The 15600-nt window shown below is 36.8% G+C and overlaps 1 protein-coding gene across 1 annotated transcript in view; it reads left to right on the top strand.

Annotated features, from left to right (window-relative positions):
* The window catches only part of RBM27 (RNA binding motif protein 27), a 74854-nt gene that overhangs the window by 5501 nt on the left and 53753 nt on the right, over positions 1-15600 (top strand). The window contains exon 3 of the mRNA XM_044659867.1: positions 4-28. Within this exon, the coding sequence (XP_044515802.1) occupies positions 4-28 (25 nt within the window). The remainder of the gene's footprint in view (positions 1-3; positions 29-15600) is intronic.

Below are 15600 nucleotides of genomic sequence, written 5' to 3'. Positions count from 1 at the left end.
CGTGGCTGGCCAAGTTACTGGAGCCGATGTGAGTGTCCCCGGGCCGCCGGGGCCGGGGCCGGGACGGGCGCCGGAGGTCAGGGCCGACGTGGGCGTTGGGGACCAGTGGGGGGAGGGGGAGAAGGAGGCCCCTGCGGAAGGGGGGCCTGGGCTTGGCGAGGTTCTGTTTTGTTTGTTTGGGGGGGAGGGGGAAGAGACCCCTCCCCCACCAGAGGAGGAAACAGCAAGGATGGAGGGGGGGCTTGCCTCCAACTAGGGCTTCCTGGAAGTGGGTCAGAAGTGGAGGTGAGTAGGGGTCTGTTTCGTTGGAGGTGGGAAGAGGTAGACACTCGTAAGAGGTGGGACGAGGAAGGATTGGGCAAGGGATGCTTTTGCCCCTAGGGATAAAGAAGGGACAGAAAGAGAGGTTTGTAGATGGTCTGTTTTATTTGGGGGGGGTAAATATCAAGACCTTCCTTGGGGAAGGAGGGAGCAAGGTTAGAAAGATGTCTTTGCCCAGGGTTGGGAATTGGTTGGCGGGCGTGGGGGTGGGGTGCGGGGAGTCTAAGCCTGGGTCTGTTTTGTTTGTTTGGTATGGGGTGGGATATTGCACCCTCCCTTAACCCCCGCCCCAAGTGGAGGGAATAAGTACTGTGAAGAGAGGTCTTTGGTTTCTCCCTGGGGGAAATGAGGATTTGAAGTTTTTCATCTCTTTGGGAATTTGGTCCTGTCCCAAAGAAAAGAGAAAGTTTGTGGGCCATCTTTGCCATCTTCCCAAACTCAAAGGAGGACTTTGGGCAGTGTGTAAGTAAGTAGTCCTGGGTAAGTGAGGGTTGCTGAGGACAGGGTCTAGGAGCACCTGTGTTGGGCGTTTTATTTTCTTGTAGTCCGGAGGAAGAGGAGGGATATTATAGACTAACTTGTTACTTTTGTTTCTTGACTGCTACACTCCTGAGGAAGTCCATTTCAGTCCAGCGTGCCATTTTTAATTTTGGTGTGTACAGGTGGAGGGTGAGAGGTAGAGGACAAGCAGCAAGTTTTTTTAAAAAAACTTAAAAGATTCAGATTTGTCACTACCTAGTGAAAACAACATTATAGGACATTTGAAAGTCTTGTGAAAGAATCTGTATCTGAGCGTATGGAATGTCTTATCCATGAACAAAAGTAGTTAGAAGTGGCCCAGGTAGGGAATATTAAAGTAGCAAAATTTATTTGTCCGATATTTGGAGGACAATACGAAAAGGAATGTGATAGTCTGTATTTTGTCGGTTTTATTTTTTCTCCCGTGGGGGATGGTAGTGGTGGGTATTGATGTGTTTTGAAGTGCTGTACAGGATAAATTAAAGAGGCCCATTCTTATTGCAAAATCTGGAGAGTTTTAAGCAGCGGCTACTGGTTCCTATTTGCAATATTTTGGGCACGTTTCCCTCACAACTAGTTTTTATTTAATTGTATATTGGCAGAAGAGAAATGGAACAGGATTAGGCACTGTTTTGTGATCATCGTTTTTGGTTGTATGTATGTGTTGATTTAAATTATATATATTTATATATAATGACAAGTAAATGGTTCCAGATTTTCTCATTACAATCACATGCCTTTTTTTTTCCTCAACCAATTACATGTGATAACAAATTTCCACCCAAGTTTTCCTAAGTTATATGATCAAACTTATCTCCCTCTTCCCCCTCTGGGTGCTGGTAGGCCATTCGACCGGGGTTATACATATATTGTCATGCAAAACATTTCCATATCGTTCATTTTTATGAGTGATCTTCTAAAATCAAAACCCCAAAATATAGACCCAGATAAACAATTGAAAAATCGTATGCTTTCATTTGCATTCTGATCCCCTTTTCTTTTAAAACTCTACTCCTCCTAACTTTATTCTTTCCATTTGATTGAAATGGCCATTCCACGAGCCCCCTCCCCCTTGTTAATCATAAAACTTTTGGAGAATGTTTTATTTTAAACTTTCTTAAATCTGTTAACAGTATTCCATCACCCCCAATTTTTTTCAGTATATCTTATTTGAATGATTAAGGTTCACAGATTTTCATTAGTTAGAATTGAATTATTAGGTTTAGTTAAACATAATTAGTTGAATTCATTGTTTCAGTTTATTTTTGAGTTATTGTAGTGTAGTATTTAAAATTGGCAAGGAACCTTAGTGATCAGAGGATCTCTCAGATTTAGAGGTGGAAGAGACCTTGAAGGCCATCTAGTCCAATCCTTCCTCATTTGACACATGAGAAAACAAGCTGGCAAAAGTAATGACTTGTTGAGTTTGAACCCAGCTTCTGTGACTCCAAAGCCAGTGCTCTTCCCACTGTACTAACCTGACTCTCAGCTCTTTTCATTTTAGAGATGAGGAAACAGGCTTAGAGAAGTTAATTAATTGCCTTGTCCCAAGCTTATCCATCAGGTAGCCAGTAGAGTGTTGGAATTTAAATCTAGGTCCTCTGATTCCAAATTCACTACTCTTTCCACTAAATGCCACATAGTCTTTCAACTTAGCTGGCATCATACTTTTTTTGTTATTCAGAGAGATTACTTTTTTTTTCTTATCTAAAGTCAGAAGCATACATAACAATATAGTTGGCTTTTGCTGAAATAAATGCATATTACTAGGAGTTGTATATGTAGGCATGGTGTGAAGTATGCAAGATATTTAAATTACTAGGAAGCTTTTATGGAAAGATTAAGTTTCTTTTACTAGACAGATGATTAAATAATCTACTAAAATGGATTATGGTTATACATTTACATTTTCATGTTATCTGGAACCATGAAATTTTTCTTTAATCAAAATGTCATGATATCCTCATATGGTATTTCTTGGCTAATTGTTAAACTTTTCAGGTAGATATTTATGATTTGCATGTGGAACTTGGATAACTTATTCTTGTGTTACATTTTCTCTTTTAATTTGCAATATTGTTGCATAATCTTTTTTTAAAGTTTTTTAAAAAATATTAGTCCTGGTCCCTAGTGTAACAGTAGTATATACAGGTATATGTATGGGCATATGTATACACACATATACACATGTATACATATATCTATACATATATTCATCTATAGGAACAGATGCTTTTAAGCTACAGATCAGCTGTGGACACAATGGAAGTTTCATAGTCTCTGAAATATTCATTTTGGGGGAAAGAATAGGGAAAGAGAAAACACTGGAGGAAATATCCTCTTTCGTTTGCAGGTGAAGCAGAGTTGTGTTTTTTTTTTTTTTTTTGGTATTCATAAAAGCAGTTAGTATTACAGTAAGGGAAAGGGAACTAGATATTGACTGGTTAATGTCTTAGGTAAACTTTTCTGACTATAAAATGTGAGTGTTCCCATGTATCACAAGGATATTAATAACACAGCTAGTATATTTTGGAGCTAAAAGGTACATTCAAATTAATTCTACTATCCCATTTTACAGAAGAAAAAACAGGCTAAGGGAAGTGAAATTCAGACTAGACCTTGATAGAATGCAATTTTCTTGAAGGCAGTCTCTTTTTTTTTTCTTCTTTATATCTTGATTGTCTGGCACATAGTAGGCAATTAATGCTTGTTGGTTGATTAGTTATCTAACTTTACACATCTAATTACTTGCAGAACTGGACCCAAATCTTTGTGTCTCAACTAATGATATTAGTACCACACTACATCTATTGGATATTTAAAAATAAATAACTTCTATTATTTTATAATTCATAGAATACCCCCAGTGCCAGCTTCATGTATAGGGACTGTCATGTCTTAAATTTAGACCTTAAAGGTCATCTGACCTAGTCTCATTTTCTAGATTAGGAAACTGAAATTCAGATAAATAAAGAAATTTGCTTTACTTTTACAAGTCACATGATCACAAAGGTATCAAGTGGCAGTGCTAGGGTCTGAACCCATTTCTTTTAATTGTCATCTTTACACTGTCCCATACTGCTTCTCTATATATAACAACTGTTTAAGCTCTTGTGACTAGAAAATATTAAATGAATATAAGGTATTTTTCCTTGATGAAAAAATCTCTTTAAGTTCTTCAAGTATATATTTTGTAAACCTGCAGTTGTATCTAGTTTTTTGTTTCTTTTTGGACTTTTTTTTTTTTTTTTAATTTTTTATTTTAAACCCTTAACTTCTGTGTATTGACTTATAGGTGGAAGAGTGGTAAGGGTAGGCAATGGGGGTCAAGTGACTTGCCCAGGGTCACACAGCTGGGAAGTGTCTGAGGCCGGATTTGAACCTAGGACCTCCCATCTCTAGGCCTGGCTCTCAATCCACTGAGCTACCCAGCTGCCCCCTTCTTTTTGGACTTTTGAATATGGTTGTTTCATATGTATTCATAGATTTCTCAGGAGAGCTGGGATCTAGTTCCAGATCTTTTTTTTGCTTCACTGTGTGATGTTGGAGAAATCATTTAATTTCTTTTTACCTTTAGTGTCTCGTCTGTAAAATAGGGCTAATGATGCTAGCCTTTTATCAACTTCATAAGAATGTCATTGAGTATTAATGGGGTGTCTATAAAAATTCTTTGCCTCAAAAAGAATGTCAGTATAAATTCAAGGTTGTAATATTCTTGATCTTGAAGCTGCTTTTCAAGTTTATGAAAACTGATTTGACTATTCTTTATGTGTAAGTACTTAGGCTGTTGGTAATTTTATTTGTGTATTGGCTCCAAGGCAGAAGAGTGGTAAGGGTAGTCATTGGGGGTCAAGTGACTTGCCCAGGGTCACACACCTGGGAAGTGTCTGAGGTCAGATTTGAATCTAGGACCTTCTGTCTCTAGGCTTGGCTCTTAATCCACTGAGCTACCCAGCTGCCCCCTGTTGGTAATTTTAAACTATAAAAGATCCATCACTGGGGTTTAGGCCTTGCTGACTGAGGTGTTTCAAGGATCAGCATTGCCTTTCAGCTCCTGGTTCTGGAGACCTTTTTATTCAACCCCAAGGCATTCTTTGCTAACTTGTAAACTTTACTGATTTCTACTCCTTAGCTCCAGGCAGAACTCTGACCTTTTTTTTTGTTGTTTCTCTGGCTATAGACTGATGAAACTGATCCTTGAATTACAATTCAATGTTCTGCTCAGGCTACATATGTTTCTTGTTGCCCTGGTCCAGGATCTATTCCCCCTCCCCCCACTCTAACCCTGATCTCACGAACTCCAGGCCCTAAGTAAATTTTTTAGTTTATTCACAAAGAAGTAAAGTTGTATACAGAAATAACAAGACCTGGATTGCAGGTAATATCAAATTTGTGTAAATGCTTAATCTGGTTCTTACTGAAACGTCCAGATTATTCTGTTTATCTGTAGTTCCTGGGCTCTAGCTTGGCTTCAATACTACAAAAATGAAATTGGCAACTCTCAACACAGACTATCACCTGCTAATTTGGGATTTGCTTTGCTTGGGATCAAGTTCATTTGCCCATCTGCAAACCCAGCTTAAATCTTAGCCAATTAGAAAACCTCATGATTGCTAGTAGGCTTTTGGTGAGCCACCCATATTTTATATTACCTTTTCCTCATAACAAATATTACAGTTGAGGATTTTATTTTATCCCCCCCCATCCTATCCTAGAGAAGAGAAGACATGACATGGGGAAGCTTTGTAGCTATCTTCAAATATTTTAAGAGTTTTTTTTTTTTTAAACCCTTACCATCCCTCTTGGAGTCAATATTGTGTATTGGCTCCAAGGCAGAAGAGTGGTAAGGATAGGCAATGGGGGTCAAGTGACTTGCCCTGGGTCGCACAGCTGGGGAGTGTCTGAGGCCATATTTGAACTTAGGACCTCCTATCTCTAGGCCTGACTCTCAATCCACTGAGCTACCCAGCTGCCCCCAAGAGTTGTTTTCAAGGAGGGATTAGCTTTGTTTTCTTTGGCCTAAGATGGCATAACTAGGAATGATGGGGGCTTTATGTGTATGGATATATCTTAACCCATCTCTGACCTCCCAGCTCCATTTCATTTTACCACCATTAATTCAGCTATCATGCAGATGATTCCCAAATCTCTATGCAACCTTCATCTCTTTCCAGAGCTGCAACCTCACATCTCTTACTCTCAGCTGAACATGTCCACTTGGATCACCTACAGGTATCTTAAACTGAACATGCTTACTGACTCTTTACCTTCCCTCCTACTTCTCTCCTCATATCCTAATCATTTGCCCCATCTTGTCTGTTCTATCTCCACAACATATATCATAGCTATTTTTTTCTTTCCTTTTATGCCAGAACCATCTTAATTTAGTCCCTCATCACTTCTTATGTGGACTGTTGCAATGGCTTCCTAATTTGTATCCCTACATTCAAACCCTTAGCTGCCAACTTGATGTTCTTAAAGTACGACAATGCTACTCCACTACTTATGAAGTTTATTTGGCTACTTATTGCCTGGGAGATAAAATACAAACTGCTCTGTTCAACATTCAAAGCCATTCACAAACTAGCTCTAACCTGCTGATTATATATTACTTCATCACCCTCTGTCCAGTCAAACTGTCTAATTTTCCATCTCCCTTCTCAAGGACTTTAAACACTCTCCTCCATATCCTGAATGTTCTCTTCACATCTGCCTCTTGAAACCACCCCTAGTTCCCTTCAAGGCTCAGAATGCCACTTCTTATAAGAAGTCTTTCCCGATTCCTTAAGTTTATGGTTCCTTCTGTCCCCAGAATTCTTTTGTATTTCTTTATTTTGTACCCATTTTTGTATCTACTTGTCAGTATGTATCTATTGAATGTGCATGTTCTTTCCCTTTGAGAGGAAGTAAAGAGTCTTGAGGGCAGGGACTGTTTTCTTTCTAGTGCCTGACACATAGTAGGTGCTTCATTTATTAAGCTAACTGAATCCATTTGAAGTTGAAGAGATAGTGTTCTATTCTGTTCTTCATAGGCAAAAATTCTCCAACAGTTCCAATTCTATAAAAATGGCAACCTGGTACAGTAGCGAACTCCCTTTTATTAATCACTTCAGAGTGTTACAGAAGGGATTCAGGATGCAGTATTGCTTGGAGTAAATGATTTTTTAGCTTACTTTCAATTGAGATATTCAGAAGCTCTTGCACATGTCTTTGTGAACCGCTAGTTATCCGTCTCTTGTTCAGTGTATTTAGGAAATGGACAATATTGCTATCTTTAAATATCATAGAACCCTGTATTTGAAGTGAAGAGATTTGAATTTAAAAAGCGGCCCTGACACTTACTGATCAAGGGATGTTGAGCCAGTCATTTTCTCTCTCTGGTTTCATCAGCCATAAAATGAGGGGTTGGATTGGAAAACCACTTGAGTTCCTTTCAGTTTGTAATCCTTTGATCCTTTGTAAGGAATACATAGGTACTAAGATTGTGGGTTGAATTTAATTTATGGATTTATTTAGCAGTTGCTAGTCTGCTAAATTTTACTTTAATCTAGAGTTTCTGTATTTTTTCATAGAAATGTAGAGCCAAAAGAATTCTTAGGGCAGAGAATCTTGCCCTTTCTTGTCATGGACTCCTTTGGCTATCTTAGAACAAAATACTGAAATGCTTAAAATATGTAGGATTACAAAGGAAATCAATTATATTGAAATACAATTATAAAAATATATTTTTTACAAAAAGTCTTAGACCTTATGTTACACTCTCCTAACTTCTATCCTGGCTTATTTTTTATGGATGAGGAAACTTGAGGTCCAGTGAAGTGGTTTGCCTTTGGTCACTTAGGTAACATATTGTAGAATTCAGCTCTGGCTTATGACTCCAAGGCTTGTGTTCTTTAAGGACATTGTTATCCATAATTTGACACCACAGAAACTTTTGTGGCTAATTATCCTGTGGATTAGTACAATAGATCAAGTTTTTGTGATTTCTGGGTAGAGTTGTTCCTACATTGATAAAATGCAAATTATCTTTAACTTAGTAAGAGTTAAAGTTTCTTGAGGCTCAACTTGGTTGACACTTAAGTGCCAAGTGTTATTTAAATACTGGCATTGCTGACCCAAAGGCCTGTATTGTATCCCCCTGTGCCATGTTGCCTCTAGATTTGTTCACATGGGCAAGAAAATCACCTGGCAAGCAAATGTTTAAATTATCTACTGTGAATAAGAGCAATTCTTTGAAGGTATATATATACTGTGCTTGAGAAACATGTGATAGCCCCTTAGATTTTAAACTCCACAAGGCCAGAGATTAAGTCTTTTGCTTTATTCCCAGCTTCTACATAGTATTTTGTTTGTATATAATAAGTGATTAATAAATAGCTTTTGAATCAGGGAAATACCATGAGTTATTAAAGATGACTGATCCTAAAGAATATAGGCTAACAGTGCACTGAGACTTTGCTATCTACCGTTTCATAGAAAGGTATTGGTTCGAAAATAAATTAACAGTATCTCGGGAAACATACACATACATATAAATAAATAGGCATTTAAATACTTATTGATTGATCGATGTGATGGCCAAAATCACTTAGCCACAGAAAGTTAGTGTGTCTAATATCTTTATTTGCTTAGCCAATATGTCTTTTTGGGAGCTGTTTTATATACTACCCAGTGGTATTTGAAAATACCAAAGTGATAAGTTAATATTTATATCTATTCTTAATAAATCTAGGTTTTCTAGTGTTATCTTTTCTTCTTAAACATAATTTTGATAAACTAAATACTCCTAAGTAATTTTGTTTTAAATTTAATATTTTACAGTTAGATTCAACCTCCTCTTCCCCCCTTTAAAAAAATAACAAACAATTAAGAATCATTGTGGCTTAGTGTGAATAGAAGGGCTAGCTAGCCCTTGAGTCAAGAATGTCTGGCTTCATGTCTTGCTTCAGACATATACTAGTTCTGTGAACATGGATAAAATAATTTAACCTCTCAGTGTGTCAGGCTACTCTTAAAGGCTCTGTATATTACAAAACTGTTGCTTTTATGCTTTAATGGAGGAATTTCCAACATCTGGAATTCTCTAAATTGATGAAATCAAAGATTTGAATAAAAATAAACATAGAGTGCTTATTGTTTGCAGAATACTATGCCTGGAGAAGATTCAAAATTTATATACCAGTGAGATTGTAGTCCTCAAGGAGCTTTCAGTTTAGTAGACTCAGATAGTTATACTATATAGTGTACTAAATAAATTCATTAGAAAGGTACTTTATAGGAAATGATAGATTTAGGAAGTGTTGCAGGATTTATTTCCTCTTCATGTACATTAGCCAGTTCCAACATTTTAGAAGTAATATAACTGTTTTGTCCTATGATAGGATTTCACTCCATTGGTTTTACTTGTTATTCCAGTATGACTGGGCTAAACTGCCAGGACATTTTTACCTGTCTCAGTATATATGTTTGAGCGTCTCCTCTCAGAGAAGATGAGGGTGATACTAGGTTGAAAGTTCAAGTCAGATAATTAATAGATGAATGCCAAGTTCTTTGAAGGTCCAAAATGTTGTAAAGAATCTTGCCTTTATTCCAAAAATCAGTACCATGTATTGATTTTTTTTTTTTTAGTAGAACCCTTGGGCTTCTGACCAACGAGGTAAGATTTACTATTCTGACTTGGTGGCAGGATGTATATAGCTCATCATTTAGAACATTCTACACTAGACAATTTAAGTTAGGAGGTTAAAAAAGAAAAAAAAAATAAAATCTGAATATTTTTAAATTGGGAAACTTTTTTCTTCATTTTTTCTAACATAGTTACAAAAGCTCATTTGAATCGATTTCATCTTAAAAAATAATGTTTACAAGGTGAGAAAGATGACTGCATTATATTTTTCCAAAGGTATTATCACCTGGGTTCAGTTCCTGGCTCTGATACTTAATACCTGTGTGATCTTGGGCAAATCATTTAATCCCTATGGTTCTCAGATTCCTAACCAATGAGATGATTGGTGATAGGTATGAGCTTTTCCAGCACTAAATTTTATGATATTCCTGCTATGAACTCTTTTTTTTTTTTAAACCCTTGTACTTCGGTGTATTGTCTCATTGGTGGAAGATTGGTAAGGGTGGGCAATGGGGGTCAAGTGACTTGCCCAGGGTCACACAGCTGGGAAGTGGCTGAGGCCGGGTTTGAACCTAGGACCTCCTGTCTCTAGGCCTGACTCTCACTCCACTGAGCTACCCAGCTGCCCCCTGCTATGAACTCTTAAAGCTACTCTTTAATAAAGTTTTGGATTCCTGCTTTTAATAAATAACAAGTTGATTATGCAGTGAACTTAAAGCATAACTGAATTTGTGATAGGAGATAGATATTCATTAAAATTTCTGATAAACATATTTATCCATTTTACACTAGAAAAGTTTGTGCCTTTGGTTTATAGTTCTTGCCTTTTACTTTTTTGAGATCCATTTCTTAAAGAAAAAATTTACCTAATGATGGAAATAAAATTTTAAGTCTCATGTCTTCCATCAGCCCTCCAAAACATACCGAGAACGTGAATCTAGAGCAGAACTAGGTTGAGTTTTTATAAAAAAGGTTTTACTGGTGCTATTAAAAAACCACCATTCCATACTCAATAGTAATCTTTACTAATAACAAATAAATATAACTAGCAAAAAAAAATGACTAAATTGGCTGTCTCACAATGTACCTCATTCTGAATCTGTGGTCCATCTTCTAATATTGGCTACGGCATCCCCCAGAATTCTGACTTCTTTTTGTATCATTTTCCTTTATATTGTTGTGATCATTATGCAAATCGTTCTTCTAGTTTTGCTAACTTTTCTGTACATCAGTTCATACAAGTCTTCACAAGTTTCTCTGAATACCTTTTGTTTGTCATTTCTTCTTCCATTACACTTATATACCATAACTGGCTCATCCATTTCCCAGTTCCACTCAATTTCCAGTGCCTTGCAGTCACGGAAAAAGACCATTAATATTTATGTATATGTGGGGTCTTTCTGACTACTTTTACCTGCTTAAAGTAAACTGGAATATGTTCACTTTCAGAAACAAACCAACTCAGCTCCATAAACACCTCCTCTAACATTTGTTTTCATCTTTTGTCTTCTTTACTAATCTGATGAATATGAGATGAAATCCCAGTGCTATTTTAATTTGTATTTTTTAATGTTATTGGAGCTTCATTTTTTAAATAGTTGTTGAAAGTTTGCATATCTTCTTTTGAAAACTCCATTTTTATATCCTTTCAAAGTAGATTTTTCCCCCCTTGGTGTTTCTGATATTGAAAGTCAAAATAAATTTTAAAAAAGCAGAATTTTCATTTCTGTAACTGCATATAGTGTATCATGAACAAAAAATTAGAGTTTTTCTCTTCTAGTAATTGTCAGATTTTTATAATACATTTTACTGGTTTAAAAAATGTTTTAACCTTTGTTGATATCTTTAGACTATCACTTTCATTTCTGAATATATCTTTTCTTAGCAAACTATCCCTTGTAACAAAGAATAAAAAAGAAAGAGAAAAGAAAAAAGCAGTTTAGTAAAACTAATCGACATATCAACTGACTAACTGTATAGTATATGCACAGTTCCAGTACTGCAAGGAAGGAAGAATGGGGTGCGTTTTCTTTGAGATCAGCTTTGGTCAGTTATAATTGTAATGCATTTTTAAAGCTTCCTTATGATGTTATACTTATAACATTGATACCATATCCTCAAAAATGTAATTGGGCTTCAGTTTTCGAAGATCACTTAGGTACTCAGTAATGTCCTAGAGTTTATCCACAAATACACAATTTAACTGTTTCCCATTAAATTTTAGTGGCTTATTAGTTTACACTGGTAATTCTTCCAAAGCCCACTTTTTAATCATATATTAACCTGCTAAATTTTGTGATTCTGTTCTTTTGCTCTCTAAATGTGTTTTGTTATATTCTGTAGTGTTATAAAATTACACTAATAGCAATATAGACAGTTCATGTGATTGTGTGTGTTTAACTTTGGATCGGAGGAATACCACCATTATCTCACTTGGTTCTATTTCTTCCAAATTAAATAGGTCCAGTAGAATGTAAATGTTTTGTCTTAATTTTGCCTTTGTTTCCTTACCACCTAGCATAGTGCCTACCTAGCATGTTGTAGAGACTTAATTAATACTGGTTGATCCCTTTGCTGCTATTCTCAAATGCTAGCCTGACAGCAAATATTACTATCAGGAGCACTTTATCTGTATCAATGTTTTCAAATTCTACAACTATCAGATATTTGTAAATGAGTTTGGTCTTTCTTAGAGTCATAGAATGTCAGAATTCAAAGCGACTTTAGCACTAGGACCTTGTTTTTTGGTTTATTTTTAGTTACTTTACAATAAGGAATTTGAGACTCTCTAAGGGAAAGTGACTTGTTCAAGATCACACAACTATTGGGGGCAGCTGGGTAGCTCAGTGGATTAAGAGCCAGGCTTAGAGATGGGAGGTCCTGGGTTCAAATCTGGCCTCAGACACTTCCCAGCTGTGTGACCCTGGACAAGTCACTTGACCCCCATGCCTATAAAAAAAATTAAAAAAAAAAAAAAAGGAATCCATAGAGTTAATATTTTAAAAAAAAAAAGTCACACTATTAAAAGATGGAGTTGAGACTTGAATTCAGGTCTGCTCATTCATGGCTCTTTTCTGCTGTGTGATACTGCTACCTACAAAACCCATTTGAGTTTGGTTGCTTTGATATATATTTAAAAACATTTTCAATTTAGTAGACTTTTAGAGGGTTCTATCTGCAGAACACTTGCTTTGAGGGATTACCATATTTAGATAAGACCTATTAGAATTTGAGAGATTTCTATCATTCTTTTTCTGTCCCCTTTTTCTTCATTAACCCAAATAGCTTGACTCCCTCCTGATCCTGTATTCTTGACCATCTAGGTGGAGCAGTAGATAGAGTGCCAGGCTTGAAATTAGGAAGAACTGTGTTGGAATCTGACTTCAGATACTTACTAGCCATATGACTATGGGCAAGCCACTAAACCTCTGTTTGCTTCAGTTTCCTCATTTGTAAAATGAGGATAATAATAGCACTTAAATCACAGGGTTGTTGTAAGGATCAAATGATATAATATCTGTAAAGCACTAAGCACAGTGTCTAGTATATAGTAGGTGCTATATAAATGCTAGCTATAATTCTTGTTAGGAGCTCTGAAGTTCCTTAAAGCTCTAAATCTATGATTATATTGATCATTATTATCACCCATCATTCTGCCTTATATAGTACAGTCAGAGGACTCTGAAGATATTCTCAATATCACAGTAGCTGTATATTGACGTGATTTTTAATACATTTTATTGTTTTGTCATTATAACAGCCATTTTTGGAGAGGAAAAACATCTCCCCTCCTATTGAATCCTCTCCTAGTAACAGAGAAAAAGAAACAAAAACAGCTGACACAGTGACTGCATCTGATAATGTATGCAGCATTCTGCCTTAGTAGCTCTCTGCCTCTCAGCTATGGGAAGGGAGGTAGGTTTCATCATCTGTTCTCCAGCATCTTTATTGCTTTTTTCATTTACTTAGAGTTTGGCTTCCTTTTGGCATATTTTCATTTATATTCTTGTAGTGAAGTAAATAAGCATTTATTAAGCTCTTACTATGTGCCAGGCACTGTGCTAAGTAAGCCCTGGGGATACAAAGAAAGGAGAAAACAGTTCCTCCTTACCTTGGGGGGTAGGGAGACAATGTGGAGGGGAAAAAAAAAAAGCTTTGTACAAGTGAGATATATACCCTGAGTAAATTTGGAGGTAATCTTAGAGAGAAGGCACTAACATTGAGGATTCTTGGAGAAAGTGGGATTTTATTTGAGGAAGCAAGGGACAAAGAAAGTGTGGAAGGAGAATATCCCGTGCATAGGAGATAGCCATTGAATAGTAAAGCCAGCTCTGTTCTGGGCCCTCTTATTCTATACAACTTCACTTGACAATCTCATTGGCTTCCATGGATTTAATTACCATCTCTATGTTGATGATTCTCAAATTCCCTTACTCACCTTTAATCTTTTTGCTTATCTCCAGTTTCAAATCTCCTTTCAGATATCTTCAACTAGATGTCTTATAAACATTTTTTAAAAAACCCTAATCTTCCATCTTAAAATCAATACTGTGTATTTATTCCAAGGCAGAAGAGTGTGGTAAGGACTAAGCCATGGGAGTTGTGACTTGCCTGAGGTCACATAGCTAGGCAGTGCCTGAGGCCAGATTTGAACCCAGGATCTCTCATCTCTGGGCCTGGCTCTCAATCCACTGAGCCACCTAGCAGTCCCCCCTCTAGTTATCTTAAACTGAAATGACTAAACTGGAACTCATTATTTTTCCCCTTAAGCCTTCCTCTGCCCTAGGACTTAACAATTGTAATAAGGGTATCACTATCCTCCCTGTCCCTCAGGCTTAGAATGTAGGTGTCATCTTTGATTTCTTACTATCTCTTACCTCTCAAATCTAATTTGTTGTTTATTGATTTCACTCTTGCAACATCTTTTGCATATACTCTCTTTCATACAGCTTTCCACCCTGGTGCAGGCCCACTTTTCATACCTATTCTTACCTATATTATAACTATGGTCTGTTGTTTGGTCAGCCTAACACAAGTCTCTTCTCCACGTAAGTCCAACCTGCCGAAGTGATTTTCTTAAAGCATAGGTTTAGCCAGATCACCACCCTCTCCCACTCAGTAAACTCCAGTGGCTCCCAAACATATTTCTAAGAACAAATCTTTTTGGTATTCAAAGCTTTTCACAATCTAAACTCTTTTTTTCCTTTCCAGGCTTCTTACACCTTACATACATACCTCCTATGAACTCTTCTATCCAGTGATACTGGCTTCCATTGTTAATTGGAATTTGGGAAATGCCATCTAAAAGTATATATATATATATATATATCTTCTATGGACACGTAGGAATTATCAAACTACATTTCCCGTGGTCCAACGGGTTTCCGTTTCCGGTTCTTTGGGCGTGGGAATGCCTGCGTCACCACGCAGAGGACAGTTTAAATGAGAGAATCGAAAGTAGTCTCTCCCTCTTTGGCTAGCAGGCAGGGAAGAGAGGAGAGGTAATAATAATGGAGGAGGGGCAATTTTGAATTCTTACTGGCATGTGGTCTAATGATTTATCTCTATCAGCATGGCTTTAATTAAAATACTAATTTATATATTTAATATCAGTCTTTATTATTTTTAATCGTAACACCATGCAGTTGCACTATCTCTTGGATTCAGACATTTTTTCTGGCATATCCTCCCATGCCTGGAATGTTCTCCCTTTTAATCTCCAAATCCTGGCTTTCTTCAAATACCAGCTAAAATTCTACTTTCTAGAGAAAACCTTTTCTCAATTCCGCTTAATTCTAGTAACTTCTCTACTTTACTTTTTCATTTTTGTATAGTTTGTACATACTTGTTTATTGTCATTCATGGATTAGGAACTCCAGAGCAGAGACTTATCTTTTGTTTTTCTTTGTATACTTACCTTCTTAGTACTATGCCTGGCGCCTAATAGGTTCTTAATAAATACTGACCTACTGACCTCTTGTCATTGGTGGATTATATAGTACATTGAGGGGAATAAAGTATAAGAAGACTTGAAAGGTAGGAAGAGGCCAGGTTATGAAGGCCTTTAAGAGCTGAACAGAAGATTTAATATTCAAACATGGAGGTGTTACAGGAGTTTATTGAGTAGAGTAGTG

The sequence above is a fragment of the Gracilinanus agilis genome, chromosome 2 (genome assembly GCF_016433145.1).
Source record: "Gracilinanus agilis isolate LMUSP501 chromosome 2, AgileGrace, whole genome shotgun sequence".
In the NCBI taxonomy this organism is placed as follows: Eukaryota; Metazoa; Chordata; class Mammalia; order Didelphimorphia; family Didelphidae; genus Gracilinanus; species Gracilinanus agilis.
Note: the sequence above shows the minus strand (reverse complement) of the source record. Positions and strands in the feature narration are given on the sequence as shown.